Source organism: Galeopterus variegatus, unplaced genomic scaffold (genome assembly GCF_000696425.1).
Source record: "Galeopterus variegatus unplaced genomic scaffold, G_variegatus-3.0.2 Scaffold125, whole genome shotgun sequence".
Classification (NCBI taxonomy): domain Eukaryota; kingdom Metazoa; phylum Chordata; class Mammalia; order Dermoptera; family Cynocephalidae; genus Galeopterus; species Galeopterus variegatus.
The window spans coordinates 443,877-469,837 of record NW_007726236.1 but is presented as its reverse complement, the minus strand read 5'-3'; the positions used below and the strand labels follow the sequence as shown (position 1 = coordinate 469,837).

General features: G+C 34.9%; 1 protein-coding gene across 7 annotated transcripts in view; it reads right to left on the bottom strand.

Moving 5' to 3' along the window:
- Window positions 1–25,961, bottom strand: part of NRXN1 (neurexin 1) — a 682,451-nt gene that overhangs the window by 497,900 nt on the left and 158,590 nt on the right. For 4 of the 7 annotated variants that reach the window (XM_008588382.1, XM_008588364.1, XM_008588390.1 and 1 more), the window contains one exon: window positions 24,307–24,426. In XM_008588382.1, coding sequence (XP_008586604.1) covers window positions 24,307–24,426 — 120 coding nt within the window. Of the gene's footprint in view, window positions 1–24,306; window positions 24,427–25,334; window positions 25,362–25,961 lie in introns of all 7 variants that reach the window. The other 3 variants (XM_008588353.1, XM_008588370.1, XM_008588359.1) reach the window with 1 other exon arrangement.

The window sequence follows — 25,961 nt, the reverse complement described above, 5'->3', positions numbered from 1 at the left end:
GGGGGGGGGGGGAGGGAAGAGGAAGATATAACAACCACAATTTTTTTGAAGTTCTTAACAACAAGCAAATGGAAAGGACACGCTTGGGTGGGAGGGGGGAGAGGGAGGAGGGAGGGAGGTTTCGGTGATGGGACATAATAATCAACTACATTGTATATTGACAAAATAAAAATTTTAAAATAAAATAACATAAAAATAAATAAATATCACAAAATGCCCTGTGATATAAAAAAGATATAAATTTATAATCGTACAAATTGTATTACTATCTAAATGTATGTGAACAGGGAAAATAATAACATTCTCATATGTGGAATAATGTAAAAGACCATTAACTAAGAATACCTAAGTTCAATATTTAATCATATAAATATGAACAACTTACGTAAATCTATAAAACTCATCTTTGTATTAGAGATAGTAACACTCTGCTTACCTCTAAGGATTAATTCTATGTGACAATCCTTTGCTAACTGTGAAATATGATAAAAATAAAGAGTGTTTATGCTATTGTTAAAAAAAAGGAAATATTTTCTAAGTATGTCCTTACTGCTATTTTCTTTTTTTTTCTTCTGTATTTAGTACCAGTTTAGAGCGTATGTACTAAAAATACGCCAGGGGATAAGAATTAGACCTTTGTTGTTATAATTAATAAACCATTTACTAACCCATTTTATTATCCACTAAATCTTAGGACCAGTCTTTTATCAATATATATTTAAGAATCTTTTTCCTCCTATGGTTTGAACAATCACAGTTTGTGGTAATGGGCATGCTTCCAGTATGGATCTGGACAGCACATCTTGGGCACTAGTGGTGACAATTAGCTTTGAACCCCATGAATATTCATAACCAATAAAAAACAAAACTAGAGGAAAGCACAAAAGAAAAAAAAAAGTTAAAACAAACAAACAAACAAAAGCCATAGTATGTCTCACGGCCTGATGGCTCTCTTGTCCTGCCAGAAGATTAAGATCAGACAGAGTAACAAAAATAACTCCAGTATCAGGAGTTGCAGCTTGGAAACAATCAACAGAATGCAGTTCTAGCTAGGCTACTAGGCAGTATGATTAGTAGACATTTCATCTCTGGACCTTTCTGGCTGCCCTGAAAAGCTGTCACATTTAGTAAGCATTGGGCAGCCAGCAATGTGCTAAATTCTGGAACATAAAAAAAGTATAATGAATGGTCACTGCTTCAAGAAACTCCAAGACCTACTTGGGGAAAACCATAGTCAACAAAATTGAAGAATATACAAACACAAGAATGAATGTTAAATACAGCGTTAAAAGTGCTATAGCAGCTCTGACAAGAGGCAGAGAGCCTAATATTTAAAGCAGTTGAAAAAGCCTGATTCCTAGCAATAAAATAATATATCGTCATATAATGTGCAAATGTAATATTATTATGAAAGGTTATTATGTACTAGGCCTTTTCCACTTTAGACTTAACCATAATCTCATACACGAAAACAATTAGCATATATTTGCAGATTAAAAATTTTAAATTAGGCACTCATAGCTAGTAAATTAGCAGAGCTTGGATTTTAATATGTACCCAAAGATTCCAAAGCCCACACTGGATCATTTACATCTAGAGAGATAACAGGAAAGTTTGTAGAGGAAGTAACACTTCAACTCATTCTCAAGATTGATCAGAATTTGCTTGGTTGGGAGCAAGATAGCAGGTCATTTCAGGTGACAAGTTCAATATAAGCAATGGCAGAAAGGCAGGGATTAGTATAACATAAGTATGAGGCTGACTACAGACAGGAGAGGAGAAAGGGGTAAAGAGAGAGTCCAGACGACATATGGTCCAGAATTTCCAAAGAGATTCTTACAGATGGATTTAAAATTGGAGATGATATGCTATGAGTATTTGCAACCACTCACGATTTCAAACCTGATGGATCTAGTTTTCTAAAACAAATTTGACTAGAATTTTGTTTGTTTTTTTCAGAAGACACAAGAATAAACTAAACTGATTATATCCCTTCCTTCACAAAGTGAAGACAGATAATAAAAAAAGATAAATACTAAAATAGTTTGATAGATGTTGATTAAGTTTAAAGGAGAAAATACATCAGGGAAGGAGGACAAGGAGTATGGGGTGGGTGGTGTGTATAGAGGGCTGACAGGAGAGGCCTCATGGAGAGGAGACATTTGAACAAAGGGCTCATTGATCTTCAGTTTTCCTATTGTATTACCGCCTCCCTTCCCCCACAGAGTGGTTTGGGATTATCACAAATAATTTCCTCTAAGAGTTATTTTTCTCTTGGGATCATATTTTTGATTTACAAAAGCACAGGTATATAACTCGATCTATCAACCTATCACGATCTTTATTTATACACAGGTCTTGTATCTGTTCAGACAAAATTTTTCACTTGCTTTTAATGTAAGAAGCTTAAAGTCCATCAATTGTGGTGTAGGAGAAAAAAAATGAATCTATAACAGATTTAATGCGATTCCATTAATCAAGAATACTCTTGTTTATTGATTTTTTTAAAGGCATATTCACATAGGATTTAGGCAATTCAAACGCTGATAAGATCACCAAATTTTTTGATGTTCTGATTCTTCTAGATTTGTTACCTTTTCTTCTATGAAATTTTTAAATTTGGTTTTTCATCAGAAACCATAGAAGATTATATATCACTTAGGGAATTTAGGAAATTTAAAGAATGCCTGTCCCTATGATTCAGACAAAGCAGATAGTTTTTCTTAAATGTAGCCACCTGTCTTAATGGTCCTCAAATTATACATTAGCTATATAGTTATCTATGTTATGGTAAATAAAATATTAGTCCTCTCTTTACTTCTCTGTTTTCATTTATTCTTCCCTCTTTGTTTTCTAATTAATTTATTTAAAAAGAAGGATTTAGGCATGAGTTAGTAGAGATGTATTTCTTTTGTCTTTTAAAAATGAAAAAAAAATATATACAACTCTCCAATGATATAAAACAGTTAACAGGGTTTATTTTAGTGTAATATAAAAATTTGCCAATATCATTTTAATTGGGATAAATGGCATTTGCTCTTTCCAGCAGTAGGTGGGAAAGATAGAAAAACAGTATGTGTTTCCCTAGAGCCTAATAGGAAAAGAGTGACGTTGTGCATTTTGTCCAATACTCCCACTCCATGGAAATAACAAATTGTCTGTACAATGTGTTCTGGGCTTTTTATTTTAAAAATCAATTATTGTAACTGTAGTTGTAGGTGGAAGAAAGGGAAGATGCCACGTAGACACATAACAACTTCTTATTACTTTCAGCTTAGAATATCAAAATAATGAAAATGTCATTGTGAATTTCTAGAAAATTTATGTAAAAAAACTGATCATCCATTAGCATTTGATTTGGTGTTTTCCTGTCCATAAGTTGGATACACCTACTACTCAAGTCTGTGTTGTCAAAAATCTTGGAAAGAATCGTGAGATGATATAAAACATGAGCTCTTTCTAAGCACTGTTAAATGTTTACAGAGTTGGATCAGCATCCACTGGTAATTTCTTCTAGGTGAGTCTCTATTTAGCCTTCAATGCACTGGCATAAAGTTACATGTATCCACACTGCAGTGATACCACTAACTTTTTAAGGTACTGTAGCACAGCTAGAAATATAATTTTTATGATCAAGGACCCAAGAATCAGACTTCTTGGGTTCCAATCTTAGCTCTGCCACTTAATAGCTCTATGATCCTGGGCAAGCTATTGGACCTATAAGTGCCTTGGTTTTAGCATCTATAAGGATAGTACTAGTACCTATAAAATATTAGTGCCATGCCTAGCACATAGTATTGCCTATCATTCTTATTATTTCTAAGGTCTATATACCAGAAATATAATGAGACCCATGCTTTAAACACTTAAAGTAAAAGAAGAATCAGATACAACACACATCCTTAAATTTTCCTTGCTGAAACTTCTTATCAAATGACACCTATTGTTGAAGTTTCAATTGTACAGGTTATCCAACCAGATAAATTGAGGCACCATTTTACTAAAATGGAGAAGGATGAAAGAGGGAGAGATATTGGGAGGTGAGGAGGAAAGTTCCAAGAGTTATGTCTAGAATATGTTAGAGTTGAGATACCTGTGGGATATCTAAGTGCACATGTTAAACACGATTTTACATGCAAAGATCCAAACATGAGAAGTCTGTGCTGATGATAGAAATGTCAGAGTCATTGGCATAGAGATAGCATTTAAGAACATGACAATGGATGAGATTACTTAGACAAGGGATATTAAGTTAAGAGAATTCTAGGATCAAGTCGCGAGTAACGTCAACATTGGAGACAGGCCGAGCTGGTGAAGACAGCTGGGAGGGAGCAGTCAGAGAGAGAGGGGGACATTGAGGCACATGTAATGTGATGGGTAGACAGTTCTTCTAGAAAGAGAGTCATCAAACACCAAACCCTGATGAGAGATGGAGTAAGATGATAACTGAAGAATGTTTAACGGATTTGACAATGGTTATTGGTGCCCTTAGAAAGAGCAATTTTTTACTGAGTGTTTCCAGAGGAGCCAGATTGGAGAGGGTTGAATGGCAAATATGGGTGAATAATTCGTATTAGGTTGTATTTATAATTAAAAACTTTCACAGAGCTGGGCTGTGAAGGAGAACCAAGATAAATGTTAGGTCAAGAGAAATGGTTTTGAGTTTGCTTTTTTTTAAGATTAGTTAATTCAATAAATAATGTTGAAGATTCAAGGAGGGAGAGAGAAATGCCAAAAGACTGAGCCTTTGAGTAGGTATTCAGGATTTGACAGTAAAGAAAATTCCCCAAGTATAGTATGTGGAAAAAAAGAAGGTGGAGTTGGTAAGAATATGGGAGAGTTTTCTTCTGATGGCTTCTAGTTTGTCTTCAAGCACGGCTTTTGTACTTCAGTCGGACAGTCGTATATTTGTGGGTTTGTGTGAGGACAACTAAAAGCAAACGTTTTATAGCTGTTTGTTAACCCAAGGGGTGAAGCACCATTTGGTAACCAAGTAATGTCATGTTACAGAGTGAAAATGGAACTCAACTAGAAATCAGTGTTCCAGGGTCCTAGTTTGAGATGTGCCCCTAAATCAATATGTGCCTTGGGCTAAGTATTTGAAAATCTCTGAACATCAGTTTTTAATTCTGTAGAAGGAGATCTTTAGAGATCATTTGGAATGACTAATAAATGGCCAATGTCACCGTTTTATTACAGAACGTAAAGAAAATCTTCAAGACTGCAACTACTTCACAGTCAAATAGTTGCATATATACTTATTTGTATTCATTAGCTAAACGTGGAAAACCATGTAGGCTTTCAATATACCCTTTACAATATCTGTCCTCAGTTAAATGTGAGGAAGTTTTCTGCTTCTTACAGTTTGTCATTTACAAATTTAAAAATAACTGTATTATTTGACTGTTTTAAAATGTAGGATTAAACATAAAAGTCAATTTGAAATTTTGGTACTATGGATGGACAGCTTTTGAGGAGAAAACAACATGTTCTTTGAGGATTTTCCACCTCCTCCTCCTCCACTGTTTTTGTGACTTTAAGTGTGCTTTATAAATTCCTGTTCAATGACAACACAATCAAAGATGTGTAATGAATCTTTTCTTTTTTTCCTGATAAAAATCTTCGGTTTTGCTAGCTAAAAGTGTAGTAAAAGACATTTAATTTTAGCCATGGGGGTACCCATTTTCTGTCTCAAGAAAAATAAATATACATAAAAAGTAATAAGATCTCATAGAAAACAGTGTGGCACAGGGCTGCTTGACTTTAATTGTCTGAAATGCAAGGGGATGCAATTAACTCCCTGGTTGTGATTAGCCTGTTGGAAGCTGAGTCTCCTCAGAAAATTACAGCACCCACAGTACCCATAATTGTGTCATATGCTCAATATTATTTATCTGTCTTTTGATTTACAAGCATTGCAAACAAGTCATTGGACTTATGGATTAATAACGAAGAGAGCCAAGTTCAAGACACAGCTCTGCCTCTGCTCTAATTATGCCTATTGGACCTTTTTAAAGTAGGTATTTTCCAGGAGTAGGGAGAAGCACTGGCTCAGAAGCAATAGTTAAGGGAACACCAAAAACTCAGTGATCAGGATAAATAACATTTTAAATCGGTATCTTAAAATCACAACTAACATTTTAAAAATCAAAATTCGTTCACGGTAAAATATCAAAATTTTAAATAAAGATAAGATCCATAACAGTAGTGTACTGAGCTTATACTGCAGCCTGAGATAAAAGGAAAACTCAGTAAAACCGATGCTGTTTTTACTTAAAATTCTGATATTTTGTTCATCATAGATTTTTCTGCATTATTTTAAGTTTTTCAAATATTGCACTAAAATATAATTATCTTGATTACTGATGTTTTGGTGCCCCCTTAAATTTCACGCCCAGGTGAGTGTCTCACTTGCCTTATCCTAGTCTCAGTGTTTTTAAATTTACCACAAAAATTGTTGGAATACAAGAAGCACTGTGCCTATAAAGTGTTCCTGCTGCCATAGTAGTAGTTTCCTTCTGGAAGCCAACCACTATTTACCCCACCAATCCCTCTTTGTTTTAATTTCTGTAAAAGGGTTTATTCATGTGGTGCCCTAGAAAAATCCTTCTGAATGGCTCTCAATACCTTACATAACCAAAACAACCCACTACATCAGGGAAGATAGAGTATTTTCAAGGAAAATAAAATCCGTATGTTTTGCTCAAAATCAGGGAACAGTTGCAAGGATGCAAAGCTTTTCAACTGGAGAGAGTCAGTGAATCTTACCGTCCATGTACCTAACAAATGTAGATAGATAATAGCTTCTGTCCATTTAACTTTCGGAGCACAAAATGAATGAATCATCATCACAAGTCAGAGAAAAGACAATTTATAAGGAGGCTGTGTCCAACCTCAGAAAGCAAGTAAAGAAAATTCTGAGCTCTGAAATATCTGAGACTCACCTCTATTCTCCTCTCAGTTAGTGAACCTGCACAAATTAGCCTCCTTCTCAGCAAGACTATAAACCCCATGAGGGAAAGAACCATACCTTTTTGTTTGCTGATCTTTAAAACCTCCACGTAGAAGGATACATGGGAAACTAACCACCCCTATACTCTACTCAGATGCAGAAAAACCTGTCAAAATAATGGTTCAAATATTCAGGGACTATGAGGTAAGGTGGATGGTGAGTCACTTAGATTTTTGCAAGATAAAAATTGTACATCCTATGTAGTGGCACTCGGTCACTGTAATTTCATACTTTTGTCTTATATCTACATAGTAAATTTAATTCCTTTACTTCTCTTTTTCTTTCCTTCCTTCACTTTTTTTTTCTCAATACTTACAGTTCTAAGCCCATAGCAAATATTGAGTAAATACTTCTCAGCTGTTGAATTGAAAGCTTCCTTTGAAAGGGGAGAAGCCTAATTGTGAAATTACAGATGATTTTATTTTGTCTTTTATTTGCTGTATATTTTTAATTGTTCTCCAAATATGTAAGATTTTATAATCAGACAGAAATGTTTTAAAACTGCCAAAAAATTGAAACATCAAGTGCCTCTTTTGTGGCAAGTCCAAGTGACTGTGCCTTGTCTGATTTGAAGCAAAACGCCCCACATGTTTTCAAAAATTCAATATAATGTACAACTCAGGGCATGCAATTCCTTTATCCTGTTGTTAAATAAACTGATCTCTTTACCATTATGTTACATTTTAGATTTCTGTAAGGTCTTCAACTGTCACACAGCGAGCAAAATAGACAATTCCTCAAATGTCCATGATGATAGGGCTACATTCTTATATTTTGACACCAAATTAATTAAACTAAATGGAAATTCTGATGTTTTTTTCTGGTCCTACTACAAATATAGAAAGCTTCCCTTTCCTGTAAAGATCAACCTGAAATTGAATATAAATATATATTTCAAAAAAGCAGTTTACATCCGAATTTTCCTTACTTTTGTTTTTAAAAATAATCAGACACATCACTTGGTTTCTATTAAAAATGCATTTAGCTAATATTCACCTTTGTAGGTGCTGGGAGATTGGTAGTGAGATTTAGAAAAGTCATATAGTGAACAGGTAAACATTACATAGCTATCGATATTTTTTAAATTCCCTAAATCTACTATCTATCCTGCTTATAGTTTTTTACAATCGAAATAAAAATCTCGCTACAAACAAAATAGAGAACTTCACTAATTTTCATTCACCAATGAAGGTAGAAGCCCCCCATGGGTTATTAAGTCTGAGAGATGTGTGAACAAACATGATAATAAGCAAGTAAAGTGTATCGTAAAATATATTGTGTTCATTTATTGTGACAACTGGGGTGTAATTATACTAGGAAATGCACTGCACTTTAGTCAGTGAAAGTAATAAAATCTGAACACAGGAGACCTTTCTCTACTCCATGCTATTAAACTGCTTTTGAGGAGAAGGTGAACAATCTAAAAATATGGGAGGAATATACTCTTATAGATTAGCAAAGCAGGGTTTAGTCAGATTCTCTTGTAGTCTGATTAATAAAATCTCTCTGTTGTTTCCTCATTAGTTGTGGATATAGCACCAAAGAATATTTTCCTCCATTCCTGGGTAATTATAATGCCTAAATTTGTGTGGATTACATATGCTGTCCATCTCTCTTTCTCCCTCCAATTAAGAAAATAGGGAGAGAAAAATAAATAACTCCTGTTTGTACTGGAAGTGCCTCTACACAGCTGCGAGTAGAAAAGCAGGAAGAAACTCGTAGAAAGATAAGGACACAAAGGGACTCCGGGTAATGATAATGTTGAAAGACGACCCAGTAGGTGTAATGATGAAAGCATTAATGGAGGTCACTAGGAAAAGTGAAAGAAACATGCAATTTCTGATTAGGAAACCCTAGGCTTCACAGAATGAACTGCTATTTTAGAAAGCATAGTTAATTGAATTTTATGACACTTTTCATGAAAATTAAAATGCATATCTTTTACTACCCTAATAGTTTTATTGCAACTGTGAGATTTATGTGCAGTGATACACCAAAAAGCATATGCAACAATTCACCAAAGAATTCAGGACTGGATTACTATGGTTTCCTTTTGTGCTTTGGCAGCCAACAATCAAAATCATAATTACAGGATTGAAGCCTCCTGCCAACTCAATGAACAGAACCACGTGGCTCCATGTAAAATAGGAGCGATTCTAACATTAAAGAGAAAATGAGTGTTAAGCCAAAGGGGCCTTCAGGGACAGCCTACAGAAAGCTGGATATTTATTTTTTCCTGAGCACCAAATGACTGACTTACATCATCTCATTTTACTGGCCTAGAAGGAAGCAGGGTCTGCTAAGACCTTCCTGGTTAAACTAGAATATCAAAGGAAATGCCTGCATTCCGAGTTGTTTGTGAGAGGGCTGGAGAATTCAGACCTCTTGGGTCAGACTCAAATCTCAGATTTTACAGTTTATTCATTCCAACGAACAGAAGCAGAAATTCAGAAGTTGGGCTCACTTAAATAAAATCGTTGTCTTGGTGTGCATTTAGTCTGCTAAACCACTAGAAGAGTACCAAAAGTCAATGACAGGTGAAAATGGTAAAGTCAAGAAGGTGAATCTGTACAGAATTTTTCCAGTTAGGAATTCTGATTTACAAAACAAGTTAATCCACAAAAATGTAATATTTCTCCGAATTCCTCTAAATGCCACTTTCTAAGAGAAGTCTTCCCTCACTACCTTAAGACGACTGACTTAGTCACTCGTTGCCTTGCCCTCCTTACATGCTTCTATTTGACCCCTGCTTCTTACACCTTAATGTGCACATGAATCATCCCGGATCTTGTTAAATGTATATTTGGAGTCAGTAGGTGCACAGGGAGAGGGGACGTCTGTGAATTTGCATCTCTAATGAGCTTGCAGGTGCTACCGATACTGCTGGTCCTCAGACCACATTTTGAAAAACAAGGTATTCAAGCACTTCTAAAAATGTCATGTAATGATCTGGACACATGTCAGTCATTTACTCTTGTCTATGAGCTCCTTGAAAGCAAAGGCAAGGGCGGAATTAAAACCCTACCAGTTTTAGGGTATAGTGGGGATCTTACAAATTTTCAAAACTACTCTGCCATATCTGTAATCATTTTACACGTGAAGAAGCTGAGTCTTGATGCATTAATCCACTTGGCTATGGCCACACAGGTAACATGTGGCAGTCAGAATGCAATTTGGGATCTATTTGTCCCCAAAGTCTGTGTTCTTTTCACTGCACCCAAAACCTCCCCTTTGTTTACTTCTGTATATGCACAGCCTAGCAGAGCACCTATGTTATAGAAGATGCTCACTATCTTTTTTTGTGTTTGGTTCTGTAGACACCTTATCTTTAGTTTCACCTTTGCTCACATGTTCTCCCTTGTGTGGAATGCTCTCCCCGCTTCTCTCTACCCAATTAAGGTTCAGCTCAATCTCATTGCTTTTGCTTGGCCAGCCCAAGTATTGTGTTTTCTCTTTCACAGAGCAATTGTCTGCACCACACAATGAGCACTTAAATTGCCACTTATCTTATTAACAATATTTAAAATTCATTCCATGAATATTTACCGTGCACATACTAAGCACCAGGCATGGCTGTCAGCATTTGTGATAGGGCAGAGAACAAAACAGACAAAAATTCCTGCTGTCCTGGGTCTTGGGAATTATCTTCCTAACTAAAAAGACACAACAATCACAACAATTCCTTGAACTTTTTTTTTTTTTTTTCCTTTTGAAAGACGACCAGTAAGGGGATCTTGATCCTTGACTTGGTGTTGTCAGCACCACGCTCTCCCAGGTGAGCTAACTGGCCATCCCTATGTAGGGATCCAAACCCTTGGCCTTGGTGTTATCAGCACCATGCTCTCCCAGTGCAGTCAAAGTCCAGCCCAATTCCTTGAACTTTTTAAGATAATGAATAGATATGATGCAGGGAGGGAGGGGAGAGACAGAGGAGGGAAGATGAATGGGTGGAGGGTCATGAAAATCGACTACAATGTATATTGAGAAGTTAAAATAAAAATAAAAATAAAATAAAATAAAAATAAATAAAATGACAACTCCTTTGGGGCAGGGACCACTTTCTGTATTTTTCACTGTGTTTTGTACATAATAACTGTTAAATTAATAACAGTCTCAGATTCAGATAATTTAACATGTAGATATGTTCCTAATCTATAGGAGATTCCTAAGCACATGGCCTTTCTCTTTTCTCACAAGTGACCCTTGGAAGATGGAACGATGCTTTCGTGCTGTTCCTCATTTTTTCTCCAACAGTGTTCAGGCCAGAAGTAGAGGTATTAAAGTCATGAACAGTGCAAGTATCAGCTGGAGAGATAGAATTCACTAAAATTAAATCATAGTAGTTCCTAGCACAAGGAAATTATATGTTCAGAAGTGTAGAAATTACAGGCGGAAGAGGCAACTGCATGAAAGGTTAGCCTCAATGGCAAATACCATCTTTTCTCCTTTAGACACCAAACTATAGACTAGAAATCTGCTAAATAGGAAAAATAATACGCTTATCATTTTGCAATTTGTTTTCAGCAACATCCCAAATGTGTACTATCGTAAATAGCAAATACATGTATTTTCCTGGGTTATTCAAAATGTTCTGTATTCTACTGTATTAAAAGCATTGTTTTTAAATTTTGATTATCCTCTGAAGGCATACAAAGGTTTTTCTTTTGGAAGCAGCAGCCTTTGTGACGTTTCTTTAGGTGTGTTGATCACATGTATTGGCATGTATTGGTATAGAGTACAGACCTGCAAATGAACAATTTAGAAGAGAAAATAGGACTAAACTTGTTCTTTGTCATTTCTTCTTCATTTTTGCAATTTCTTATATTGAAGAAATCTACATATATTAATCCATCTTGTAGGCATTCTAAAACATTTGAAACAAAAGTAAAAAATGTCATTTATGGCAACATGGATGAGCCTAGAAGACATCATATTAAATGAAGTCAGTCAGGCGCAGAAAGATAAATACCAAATGTTCTCACTCACATGTGGGAGCTAAAAAAATGTTGGGTGTGTAGAAGTAGAGAGTATTTTGCTTACTACAGGCTGGAAAGGGGTTCAGGGGGTGGGGGAGATAGGGAGGGTTGGTCAATGGATACAAAATTACAGCCAGGTAGGAAAAGTAAGTTCTAGTGGTCTACAGTGGTGCTAGGCATCTATAATAGCTTCAAATGGCAAGCAGAGTAGAGTTCAAATGCTCTCATCACAGAGAAATGATAAATTTTTGCAGTGATGAATATGCTAATTACTGTGATTAGATCATCCTCTGTTGTATACACGTACAGAAATATAACTCTGTATTCCATAAATATGTACAATTAATATGCATCAGTTAAAAATAAATGAATTTATTTTAAAAATGCACATGGGTCCTCTCTACTTGGCTATTTTATTTAATATTGAGTAATGATGCAATCTGTGGATGGCAGACAGTGGAATGTGAAGTGAGTTCTAATTCATATTAACATAAGAACGTAGGCATACTTCTTCACCTCAGATACAAATTTTGTAAAATGGTGCCACAATTTTTATAATGCAAGGATATTATGAGAAGAGGTCATTTTAATATTAAAAAACCTAGCATACTCCTATAGTAGATGTTCTGTTACTAGCTTTCCTGCTCACATTAACAATTACACATCCCCAATGATACTACTGTTTTCTTAATCACCAAAAAATATTTATTCAGGTACGAATAATAATTACACCCAGAGATTACCTAAGCAACTACGCAGGCATGATCCCTATACTGGTAAAAATTTTTAACTTAAAACAGATTTGATGGAAATAGATATCTGAAAGGAGCTATAAATAAATAGCTGTACAAACATGAAAGGAACAAATGGCTGAAGTCTTTGCCCTGTGTTTCAGGATTAATTCAAAGTTTCCTTTCTGAAAAGAGGAAGACATCCTGTTAATCAGATTTCTTTTTCCAAGTTCTTCCTTTTTTATAGGATTGGGCAGGAAAGGTCTTTGGCTAAAATATAGCTTAAGATTAGTGTGGTGTGACTCAGCTGCAGTCTGCATCCTAGAAAAGCCTTAAGGAAAAATAGGTCTGAAGGTTGAGGGAAAAAAACGGGAAAGAATATAGTGATAATGAATTACAGACCCTTAGAGCGCTACAGATCTTCAAGACAAAACAAACCAAACCCCTCATTTTATAATGTGTAAACTGAGGCCCACACAGCTTAAGTGACTTGCTCAAGGTCACACACTGGGGTCCCATATAAAGAATCTTTGCATGGGGATCCTATGTAGTTAAAAAAGTTAGGAAATATGAAGATCTTGATAGATATGGGATATTTGCTAATGAGAGGTGAAATTTGTTTCTGGGGAATTGTTGCTAAACTGGGATCATGTTTATTTAGCAAGTGGTAATGGTACGTAACGATGGGGAACTTTTTCAGCAATGAAAAAGGACTCCTTGCAGAGAATATGTATCTCATATGAAGGGCATTTTTGACAGTGGTTCAGTTGATTCAAGTTTCTACTGGCTTAAACTTGTAAACTTGTAAACTTTGTTTACAGACAAGAATAAAAATTTATTTCCCAAACTATGCAAATTATCAGAGTATTATGCTGAAGAACCCAAAAGGAAAAGAATAGAGAGATGTTCATTTGGATTTGGTCATTCTTCTCATACTGCAGAGAAAACTTTACCTTAAACCAGATTTTTTACAAGATAGAGGGAATGGGAAATTTTCAAACATTCTCAAGACTGCCAGCCAACTGAAAAGGCTGATAACCAAACTAAAAATTAGTATTTTTTTTCAAATTACCATATTTGAAACATTCAAGATTGTATGAAGTCATGATGTTTTACTTACAAAAATTCTTTAGAGAGAATTTCTTTTATTCTACTAAATAAAGTCTTTCATTATCTGGAAAGCATAGAACTAAGGAAATGATTAGAGATCATCTAGTCTAATAGTCCTCAAATGTGAGGGTGTATCATAATCAATGGAGGTTCTTAATATACATATTTCTGGGCCTCACCCCCAGAGTTTCTGGATCAGGAGGTCTGGGGTGAGACCTTAGTTTCTAACAGCATCACAGTTTATTTTGATAATGCTGATCCAGGAACCACAATTTTGGAACCACTGATTTCATTCATCAACCCCCACACTTAGCTACCTCCTTTTTGATTCAGATAGACAAATTCTAGAATTAAAATTTACTATTTAAACTTTTTTCTCAGTCCCTCCAACAACCAAGCAAGTTCTGTTTCTGATGCTGTGACTATGGACTTGACAGACAGATTATCGTTTAGGAATTATTATTCTTATCTGTAAACAAATCTCAACCTAGAAGAAACATGAGTCAACTGAACCGCTGTCACAAATGCCATTCATATGAGACACATGTTCTCCACAGGGCATTCTTTCTCATTACCTAAAAGTTTCCCATCTCTACATACCTTTACCACTTGCTAAATACTCATCATCTTATAAAGCTAATTTCAGGTACATTCTTCCAAAATACTGAACCTAAGCAATTAGGAAAAGTGAGCCTCTTGCTCTTGGTACAGTTGTATATAAAAATGCTATCTTCAGCATATTTAATATGAAAAGGAAAAACATCAAGAATATTTTGAATTTCATCTGTAAAACACCAAATGGGCATTTGCAAAGCTTTTGCAAAGGGAACACTTAGAGAATTATTCAAGGACACTAGTGGACTAAAGCAGGATACACAGGTGATACACTGTGGAGAAATGGTATCATTTTCCACAGAGAACTTAAGTTATTCCTGGGAAAATACCCCAATATCGCAAAAAAAAAAAAAAAGCTTAGAGTAAAGATTAGATTAAAAAATAATCAAAAAAGCAATGTAGCATTTCATAATGATGCAATATTCCTGCAGGTATCAGCAAATTAATGAGATAAAAAGTAAAGTGAACAAAAAGTAGTTATCTCAAAATGACAATAAGTTTATCATTTGTCAAATTTAAGGGGATAATATACAAAGTAAATCTTCAGTAGAATTTAAAGAAAATAGAAAGTGATATCTGATAAATCCATCATCTCCCATGGTATGTGTGTTTGCACATGCACACACATTCACACACAAACTTTCCCCAGATAAACACACAAACTTATACACAAAGTGCTTTCTTCCTAGTCATATCAGACTCTCATTCCACTGGGTCTTTACTATCAGGAATAAGATAATTAAAAAATGCATTTATGGTAATGTGATAAAAGATAATAAGTTACTTCTGCCAGATGTTATATATGTACATATTTTCTTAAAATAACTGTAGGAATGGGAAAGCATAAACACACACACATACACACACAATAAGCTAATTAATGGAGGCCAAGACACAATATTCAAATATTACTGAGAATTTAATACTCGTATGTGCTAGGCACATATTATTTGAGAAATAATATCAAAAACAGAAGAAGAGGATGTAAAAGATAGCTGAGTACGTATGTAAAGGCATACACACATAACAAGATGCCTTTAGACAGTAAATGTTTGGGCTCAGACACAGAAGAAATCACCTAGTAATCAAAGACTGTCCTACTCTGATGAACTTGATGTGAACTGGGTGATCTCCAAAGACTGAATTTTCCTAAGCAGAGTGGAAGAAGGGAAGGACAAGGATGATCAAGATGAGGGAGTCATTCAGCAGAGATAAAGGCATAGAGAACATTCAGTGACTACACCAGTGTGTCTCGATACCTGCCTGTATCAAAGGGTGATTCCAGGGCATAAGAGGAATAAAGCATACAGCAGAGTTGCTTCTTGAATGAAATTGTGGAAGACCTTGAATGTTGAATAAAGAATGCTAGGGAAATGAATGTCTACGAAACCCACTGATGACATTAGAAAAAAAAAATGGGGGTGGTAGGTAGGGAGAGGATTTTCCTGGTGACCTTAAAACCACAAATGAGAGCTAGTATTGAAGATCTACTCCATTTGGCTTTATGCCACCATAGCTTTCAGGGACTCATCTAAAAAAAAAAAAAATTATAATCATCATCATATAGCCTGTAGGCACTGAATTTCAGAAAAGAGGCTGCATTCACAACTCAGGCAGCAGCCTCTCATGCCGTACTCCATAGATCGACTTTAGTTTCATGAGATTTAATTTTAAGAACCTTAGGTTTTATCTTTAGCACTTCAACAACACTGAAAATGCTTCCAGGTTTTGATTTACAGAATTATTGTCACTGTCAATAAAAGGAATGTGCCTGACACAAAATTCCAGTTTAATTACTTCTGTGATGTCTCCTGAGGCTGGAAGGAAATAGTATTTCTCTGACACTTTTCTGTTTTTAATTTAGTAAAATGTAGCACTTGCCCTGAATAGGACTTAGAAGAGTAGATTCATGACTGATGTCATCCGAGAAGGACTCCACAGTTTCGGCAGCACTTTCTTACTCCACCTGTGCATGAATGCTTCCATAAATCTGGATCCTCAGTTCTGGGTTCCTTCAAGTTGGACATTCAAGTGACCATCAGAGATTTGACATGAACCATGCCTGGCTATTTAGATATCATGACATGACTTTGAGAAGCTTTACAGGCAAATTTCACGGTCAGCTTTACCCAGCAACCATTCACAATGCCAGCATTGCCCTTGAGCTGCTGGAATCCAGATGAGAGGCCTTGAAAGAGCTACCAAACAGGAGAATTGCCAAATATCAAAATATACATCATACCAGTCAAGTGAAGACACCAAGCAAAATGTGCTATTTTTTTGCTGCATATTCCAACTATGTTTCTCCCTAGAGGGTCATATGTTATATATTTATAAGAAGTGTTCACACCTACAGGAAGTTTCCACTGTATCCTTCAAATGCCGCCTCCTCCTTGTTCATGACCCATTTTTTTAAACTTTTTTTTAAACATCCTTCTATATCAGCTGTTCCTTTTATAAAACTTGTTCCATTCTAAAACGACTTTAAAAAACACCTTTGTACATTCCTATCTCACCAAATCCTGGGGAGATTAAGCTTCACTCTCTATAGACCATTTTCTGAGAGATGTGAATTTAGATCATCAGGGCCATTAAATCGTACTCTCCATAATACCAAGAGCTAACAGATCACCCTTGTACTTTACGCTTCTGCAGAATGCTACCAGTGAGGTAAAAATGTATAACAGCACAGAGCCGAAGAGAAGACTGTAATTCCTCCCCATAAAAGAATTCTATACTTTTTAATTGCTACAGTAAATCTCATTAAAGACATAGAGTGCTTTGTTCAGGGAAAGAAAAAGGATCATTGCACATGGTACATTTTCATCACAGTAATATTTTTGTCCTTACGACTTGAATTATTCCTTAATGTAAGCACAGTGTTATTTTTATCTTGACCTTTTTCTGGACTCTGCACATTTTCCCAGAGCTTTTGTTTTTTTTTTCCCCCTTCTTTACAAACATGAGAGGGCCTTGGTCTTTACTATTAATCTTGTAGTGACTTTTCATACCGTGGTTTTCATACTTTCTCTTGTGTTTCTTTCGTATATAAAAGACCGCACTGCTGACCTCTGACATCAATATTTTTTTCTTTCTGCTTTTGCTCTAACAACAGTATATACATACAAAAAAATCCAAGATGTAATTAACATAATAAAACACTTCATACACATTCATTGATCAGCCCAATTCTGAATTTTAGCTGCTCATTTCCCTAAATATACTTGGTATATCTGATTCAGGCAAAAGAACTTTAGGAAATATTTTGCCTGATTTCATTATCAAATATTAAATTGTTATTTTTGAAACTCAGAGAGGCTGTCAGAAAAATCACAGAAAATTCCCATCTCTCTTTCATAATCAGTACCTTTTTGTAACAGAACTGGAAGTTAATGACAGTATGCCTTTGACAGTTCACTCTGAATTTTTAACTCATCTGTAGAAGTGTCAGCTGAGCTGTTGAGGGGAAAGGCATGTTTCATGCAGCATAATACTTAAATATAAGTTTAAGAATTAAGAGTAAGAAAAGCATGGGGAAAAAGTGCACAGTGGTAAATTTCACTCATTACTAATTTCTTAGGGAATTTTTCAGCTGGGGAATTTCATTGGCATTGACATTGAATCTATCCATCTATGGGAGGGACTGGGTGCAAAGAAGAATATGGGCTTGAAGATAGATTTATATTCAAATTCTGTTTGTGCCAATCACTAGCCATTTCAGCCCAAAGAAGTTACTTAAAATATCCATTCCTCGATATTCTCGTTTTTAAATTGAGAACAGTATTTTTTAAAGATCAAAAAATTAAGATTTATAAAATATAAACAGCATACACATAATGCATATTAATCATGCTATTAACATTAAAATATGTGGATATTATCTACATGAAATTTTTTTGTGGTTCTTTTTATGCACTAGTTAAACATATCCACAGCAACAAAGTATATAAACAACCTATGCCTGATCTAACACATCCTTCCAAATCCAACCACAATTATATTCTTTTAAAATAAAATATTTCATAAAGTCTGAGCTAATTGTGTTTAATCCTAAACTCCTAATTTAAAAAAAACACTCATGATAATTTGATTCCATAAAGTGGGGAAAGTATTTAACATTTTATTATCCTCACCTATCTGATTAATAAATGGATAGTAAGTTATGTATTGTTTGTACTTATTTAGTATTATTCAGGATTCTAAAAATTCACCATGACTCATCTTCATTTTTTTCACAAATGCTTTCAGTGCATCATTTTCAGGGAAGTAAAATTCACTTAAAAAGTAAATCTAAGAATCTCAAGGTTCAGAAATTAGCACCTCAGATTAAGGCAAGTCCCCACCCTAACCTGGATTCTGCACCTGCTGTGTTACTAGGGCTGGAAAACAAAGTGAGAAACCTTAGCATAATGCACCACATGGAAAGAAAAGTGTTCAGATGAAACTGTGTGCATGGATCTCTTTGAAACAGCATCTAGTGAGAATTGGAACCACTGTCATCCCTTGAGGACAGCTATGCAAGGTTACAGGCAAAACCTTCTCTCAGTACAGCCCTGGTTAGTTGAGCTCTGGAGGGACATGGCAGTATTACCACAGAAATGCAAATTTCTAGGGCCATCTCCCTATTTACATAAAATCTACGATAAAGAGGGCTAACATAACAGTCAAATTAAGGTCCACATTCCATCTGGGCTTTCTTCCTTCTTGACTTCTGGGGGCTAAATTGGCAACATGTACACAGGGTACAAGGATGCTTAGAGTTATGCACCATCCAGCTGCTGAACAGTGCAGCGGATAATTCAAATGCAGCAGTACTCTACTCCACTATTTGGGGGTTTCTTTCCACACTTAATTTTTCTTATATAATTATAGCCTTGAAGCTATTATTTAGTTGTCCTACTGTAATATGAAAAGACCAATTCTTCCTTTTATGCATGCACTTTTATGATGTATATTAACAACAAGAAGAACAAATATATCTATTTAAAATAGTAGAAGATAGCACTTCTATGATGTATTACGTTGCTCTATCATACATTGTTTTCTTTCATTGCATTTTCTGAATTAGTACGAACACTATTTTAATTCATTATGGTTTAACCTGAGACAAGTCTGATCCTGTTTCCCCATTGATAGTTTTTCTAAGGCATTATCAGTAAATATTGCTTTGAATTGCTTTAAACAGCTTAAGAGTTGTCATTTTAAAATACTTGAATGATTCAGAGTTAATAAGATTTATCATATTCACAATGAGTATCTAGTTGTGGACATAGCTAATTGCTAAATTTTATTCAGTCCTAAATGGCACCAGCAATAATTCAGCTTACAGCTTAATACTACTGGCAGTTTTAAATGGATGAGAAATAATGTCACTTGGATCCAAGTTATTTTTATACACGTTACGATTCACTTCCATTCATTCGGATACTGATGCTCAGACACTTGATATTAGATTCTCTTTTCAAACAACAAAAGAACGTAAGAAACAAAGCTGAAGATATGGTTAAATGTCCTGGTAAAAAGTCATTTTTATCTCATCCTTGTTTCAGTGAATACTTCTAATTCTCATACAAAAGATATAATAAACTCCCATCAGAAAGATTTTCTCTTGGCAAAAATTAGAGTTCTGAAAATAGTCTTTTAAGAGCAGTGCCCACACCCTCCTAAGCTATAGCACCAAAATAACAGCAGTATGATGTATTATTCCCTTATGGTAGCACATACCATTGAAGCTGAACTGTAATTTGGCACACAACATTTCTATACTAATGTAATGTGACAATGTTATTATGTTCGCTATTTTCCATGTGATCATGGCCATATTCATCTTCTCCAACCTGACATTAAAGTAGCTAATATGACTAACTTCTATTCTGGACCACTGGGTGAAAGCAGAAAAGGATTACTGTATAGCACACTGGTTTGATGATGGTGAGTGGGGGTACAAGCACTAAGAGGTGAAGTGCACATATTATATAATGAACATAAACTCTTAGCACAGACCTGGCACATAGTAAGTGATCAGTAAATGACTCCACCCAAGAGAAAGTTTACAAATGGCTACAACACACAATAACATGACATAGTGCAATACACTGTTTTCCTAAAATTGCAGAAGAGTGAAAGGTAATGCTCAGCTTAGAGAACCAAGGAAGTTTCCATGGGATAAAACAGATTAAACAGAGTTTGAAAAGGAAATTATACTTCTTCAAGCAGAGATATTGAAAGGAATGTGTTCCAGGTGGAATGAGTGCATTCCCCAGGTGGAGAAATTAGCATAAGCAATGGTGAGGAAATTGGAAAGCATAATGTTGTTCAGAAAGTGTGAGTAAGTAAATTGACAGTAACATGCCATATGGCCAAACTTCTGTGATAGGTAAGTATGGAAATGAAGGTTAGGGTCAGGCTATGGAGGTCCATAAATTCCAGACTGATGAATTTGGAAAGCAGTGTTGGCCACTGAGGATATACCAAGAATCCTTATGCAAGACTCATGCATAAGGTTCAGCATTGATTTAGTGAATTACTATTATCACCAATTATACACAATATGCTGTATAAACACTGGGCTTATGAGCCCCCCCTCCCCCCCCAAAAAAAATAGAAAGAAAGAAAAATTGTTCCTGGGAGAAGCACATAGTCTTATAAAAAGATAAGACCAAACATGAGTAACTGTAAGGTAGAAAGTGATGGCTGATAAAGTAGTATAAACAAAGTTCTATAAGAAGTCAGAGGAGGAAAAATATTGCCTCTGGTTAAGAGAATCAGGAGACATTGGAGACATTTAAACTAGGGGGAATAGGAAGAAAGAACAAAACTGGTATAGAGGCATTGAATGATTTGAAGAAGACAGGATAAGAAATAGGAGACAACTGAAAAATTACTATGATAAACCAGAAAAATGATATGGGGGACCTAAAATTTGGTACTGATATGGAAGAATTGAGTCTAGTACAAGACACTGTCCCTCCCCCCCACACACTCACATACACAAACAGAGCAATTGTTTTTGTCAAGAGTAGATTACTTAAATGGCAATTTTCCAGGGAAGAAAGGGTTTCACAAATACATTCCTTTTAAAATAGCTTTTGGCATCACTTTGCATAAGTGCCTCTTTTTCGAAAGATTTCTTTCAGTTCAATTAATTAGTATGATTTATCCAAGATTACATTTACAAGCTATAAATTATTCCCATCTTCCCATTGTTAATTATATCTCCAGGCTAATATAAATAAATTTTTCTAGTTATTCTAACCCCGGTCTATGAAACTTATCAGATAGATGACATTTAGAAGTTTTATTTTGGGGGAAGAGGGGGTCTTATATGTAATGTGGTGTGCTCTTTCCCTTATTCAAAAGTTTTGTATCTATTTTTCTTTTTTGTTTTCTATGACAATGGATACTACAGTCATAGAATTTATGGATTAATAAGTAAGCTACGAATGAAAATTTTATTAACAAATGAAATACCCTAAATGGCTTTATTTAGAAAAGAAAAGTCGACCTTCATTAAGAAAAGGAGTTTGTTAAAATCCCAGCAATCATAATAATTCTATTTGTGTAACTCACAGAAAAATAATGAGATGTGGAGACAAAATGCATTCTGATCAATTTAAAAAGAGAGGAAAATGTGATAATACGGCATGCTACTTCTATTGCCACATTAATTGCATGTCTTTAAAGTAAGAATTACTATTGTACCTTCTACAAATCATAATTGATGTGAAAATAAGATTTGCTTTTAAATATTGATTTCTAACTCCATGTCCTCACCACTGAAATTCCAATGTACAAAGGTACAAACCAAGGAACCATTTCACATTTACAGAAAACCCTCTAAGAGGTAATGATTTAATCAAAATGCATGTATTCTGAGAGCTCTCCAAAGTAATTTTAATACTGATTTGTGCAAGAGGCATATCAGGAGACACATTTATTGAATGACATTTACCTTATTTACAAGAAAATAACATATAGCCTTATCATTGACACCACCACTACTATCACCCAGGAGCAGCATTCAAATAGTTTTCTAAAAAATGATTCGAAGGCAGAATGATACCTAAGGTTGGAGCTTGATGTTTCTTTAGGTCAAGACTAACAAATACATACAGAAAATTATATTTTTAATATTTAACTGGTATATGAGGATACAGTCTGACAACCAAATGGCAACTGTTTTGTAAAATGGAAACTAGATTAAGTAAAGGTTGGCAGAGAAAGTTCTTCAGAAAATGAAAAATATTTTTATAGCAAAAAAGCCCTCTCAGCTACCACATGTAGTCATACATCTGTCAGGACAGTATTCAGGATTAAAAACTTGCCATAATAAAGTCATAACAAATTTTCAGTCTTCTGGTTGTTCTTGAATATAAGTTTACATCTTTTTCTTGGGGTAGGAACAAATGTAGGAAGTTACTGCTCTAAAGACATACGTGCGTATCTTTATTACAGGTTATGTATGTTTTTCTTAAATTTTATTTGCTTTATGTATGTATATTTATTTAGTGAGTCTTTATGTAAGGTTATTTATATAATCCAAAATTGGATTGTTTTTAAGTGTGATTTGTTTTGCAGAAATACAATGTTTACAAATGTATGATGGCTTAAATACACATTTATTGTTTCAAGTTTACTGCAGTTCTATGGAAGATGACACTGGTAGGACGGAGACCAAATATTTATCTATCTTTTGTGACATGATTATCAAACGGCTCTTCCAAGTAAGATTTTATTTGGTATTAGTCGCTGGTTCAATATTTTGGACAAGAAACCTGAAGACAGCTGATGAATTGCACTATATTGCTAGGCTACAACAACTAAGTTGAACGGAATATTTTAGTTTGACCCTGTCTTTGACATTGTGATACACATATCTACTCACATGAATAGAGTCTCAACTAGACAAAGGTCAAAATGAGCAAACACTAGTTATTTCTTTCAAATCCACATTCAAGTCCAACCTCTGCTGGGAAGCCCAAACCTTCAATCATCACATCCCCATCCCATCAACCTGGAGCTTTAGCTTAAATGTGATAGCATTTACAACATAAAGCATGTACTCTATTTTGCAACCAGGAGGCTTTATCAGGAATATTCTCCTAATATAGCAGAATGCCATGTTTTATAGGAAATGCTTTCATCATTTTGACAAAGTGCTATAAAGCAGGACTTATTTGAAAGTTAAGAAACAGAATTTCATCCTATAGACTAGTTAATTACATCTCAAAATCCTGGCTGCTGTTATATAGATTCAACACTAGCAGATATGCCATGATATGATGTGAATGCTGTTTTTCATTGTCATGCTTATATAGTGAGACTAAAGGGGAAAAAAATCAAGAGTGGCTAAAATACAAGGGAGAGTACTTGAAGGACAAAGCTTAAACACTTTGTTTTTAAAGTTAAAGGCACAAATGAGCTTTAAAGGGATGTACAGAGAGAGAAAAACATGAGACCTGTAACCGTTCACTAAAATTACAGCTCTCACTATATAATCTTATGAAATTAAATATTATTTAATGTAAAGAAATACAAAGGGTCTTCTTTCAAAAAGCAGGAGATAATTTTCATATGGAAAAATTTTACAATTCTTTTGAATAAGATGACCATTAGCAATCAAAAAAATGCAACAAACAGTTGAAAACCAAATAATCACCATCAGCACAGCATTTAGCTTATGGCATCCTTGATTAATTTAGTAATTAAAAAAGTCCTTTCTGTAGAAGCAACTGCTTCTCTTGGTTATGGAAGTTCAACTTCCTCAGGGATAATATAAGGACTCTCAGTATATAGACAATGTATATCAAACAATAATTGGAAGCAATGGCAAGTATCACTCCATGCTCAGATAGGTACTTACGGTCATTGCAGAGCGGCCCACTGAAGGAGGTCATACTACAGTCACAGCTGAAGCCATCCCATTGCTGCAAGCACACACCTTGATTGGAACACGAGTCCTCTTGGCAGGTTGTGCTGGGCCCTGCAAAACAATCCAAGAGAAACTTGGGTTCTTTAAAAAAAATTCAAAAGTGTTTTATACACGAGTTAGATCACATACAGTAGTTGCCAACATCTCAAAGTACATGTCCAAACTAATTTTGAAAGTTCTAGTTCACACACCTGATGCTATAACATGAAAGTTTTTTAAGTTTTAAGTATAGGACAGAATGCATTCTAATAATGAACAAAATCAACAAAAAGTAAAAGCAAGCACATAGCTTCTAGTATGATTATGGTAGCAAGTAATCTCATTACATCATCAATAATTCTCTGTCACCATTTGGGTTTTAAAAAATGAATGGATCTCCTCAACTTCTGACCAATGAATAGAAACACCATGAGAAATGGAGATTATAACTTCATGAAATTGAGATAAAGATTGGCAAAATAACTGAAGAGAGTTATGCAAAAATGCCCTAGAGGTTCTAGAAGTTTCCCTGCACAAAGTATGGATAAAGTTATGATTGCTGGGTGTTTCGGATAGGTATGTTGGCAAGTATCAATTCACATGCTTTAACAATTTCATGCAATTAAACATAAAATGAAAATCTCTGTATAAAGGACATGCCCCCAGTTAACATACAAGTAAACAGAACGCTAGTCTATTTCTAAAGAATCATAACTAGAAAACTGACAAACAAAGAACTGAAAAATGTATGATCAAAGCACTAAAGGCAATCACTGTACAAACATATTCAAGACTGAAAGCCTTTATGAAAACTATGCTACAAAATGAGGTTTCTTGCACATGTTCAAGAAGAGAAAAAATGAAATCCGAACCCAAATAATAGTTACTGCAAAAATGTAAAAAAAAGAAAATGATATTTCAGTGTTTCCACTGCGTATTATGGGGTTTCAGTCTTGTTTTATACACACAGGGCTATCTACCTTGCAAGTCAGCTTTCATCAATGCAACTTTGTCAGCAAAATAAAAAAAAAAAAAAGCAAAATATATTAAATGTTAGTAAGCAATACTGAAATGGGGCAAACACAGAAGAACGTTCAGATTTGAAAAGCATGCTGCTGTAAAGGGGGAAAAAAAAGGCTATGTGGAGCAAACAAATTAATACTAACAGCCATAAATCTTAACAGAAGCCCAAAATGAGAAAGCGGTAATTTATTAGAGTTTTACTGTCTATATGTATATGTAATGGTTAATTGAGCCAATGACATGTAATGAAGGAAAATTAAAAGGGCTTTTGTATTTTTTCCTCTCTTGGATAGATATGAATGCATTACCAAAGTGACTGCATTGCTTATTTGGAACATGCAGCACATTTGTCATGTGCAGATACAGTGTAGACTGTGGTCATTAGAAGACCAATTACCCCTTTCTATGATTTTCTTCTAGATCTTTTATCTTGCTGTGGCAATTAAGGCTTTAAATTGTAAAGCCAGCTACTCACAGCCAACAGCTGGACTTTAGAGTAACACCAAACATCAAAATGCATATATCATTTGAAGTGGATGAAAAAAGTAGTAAAGGATGGAAGAAATAAACCCCATAAAAAATTA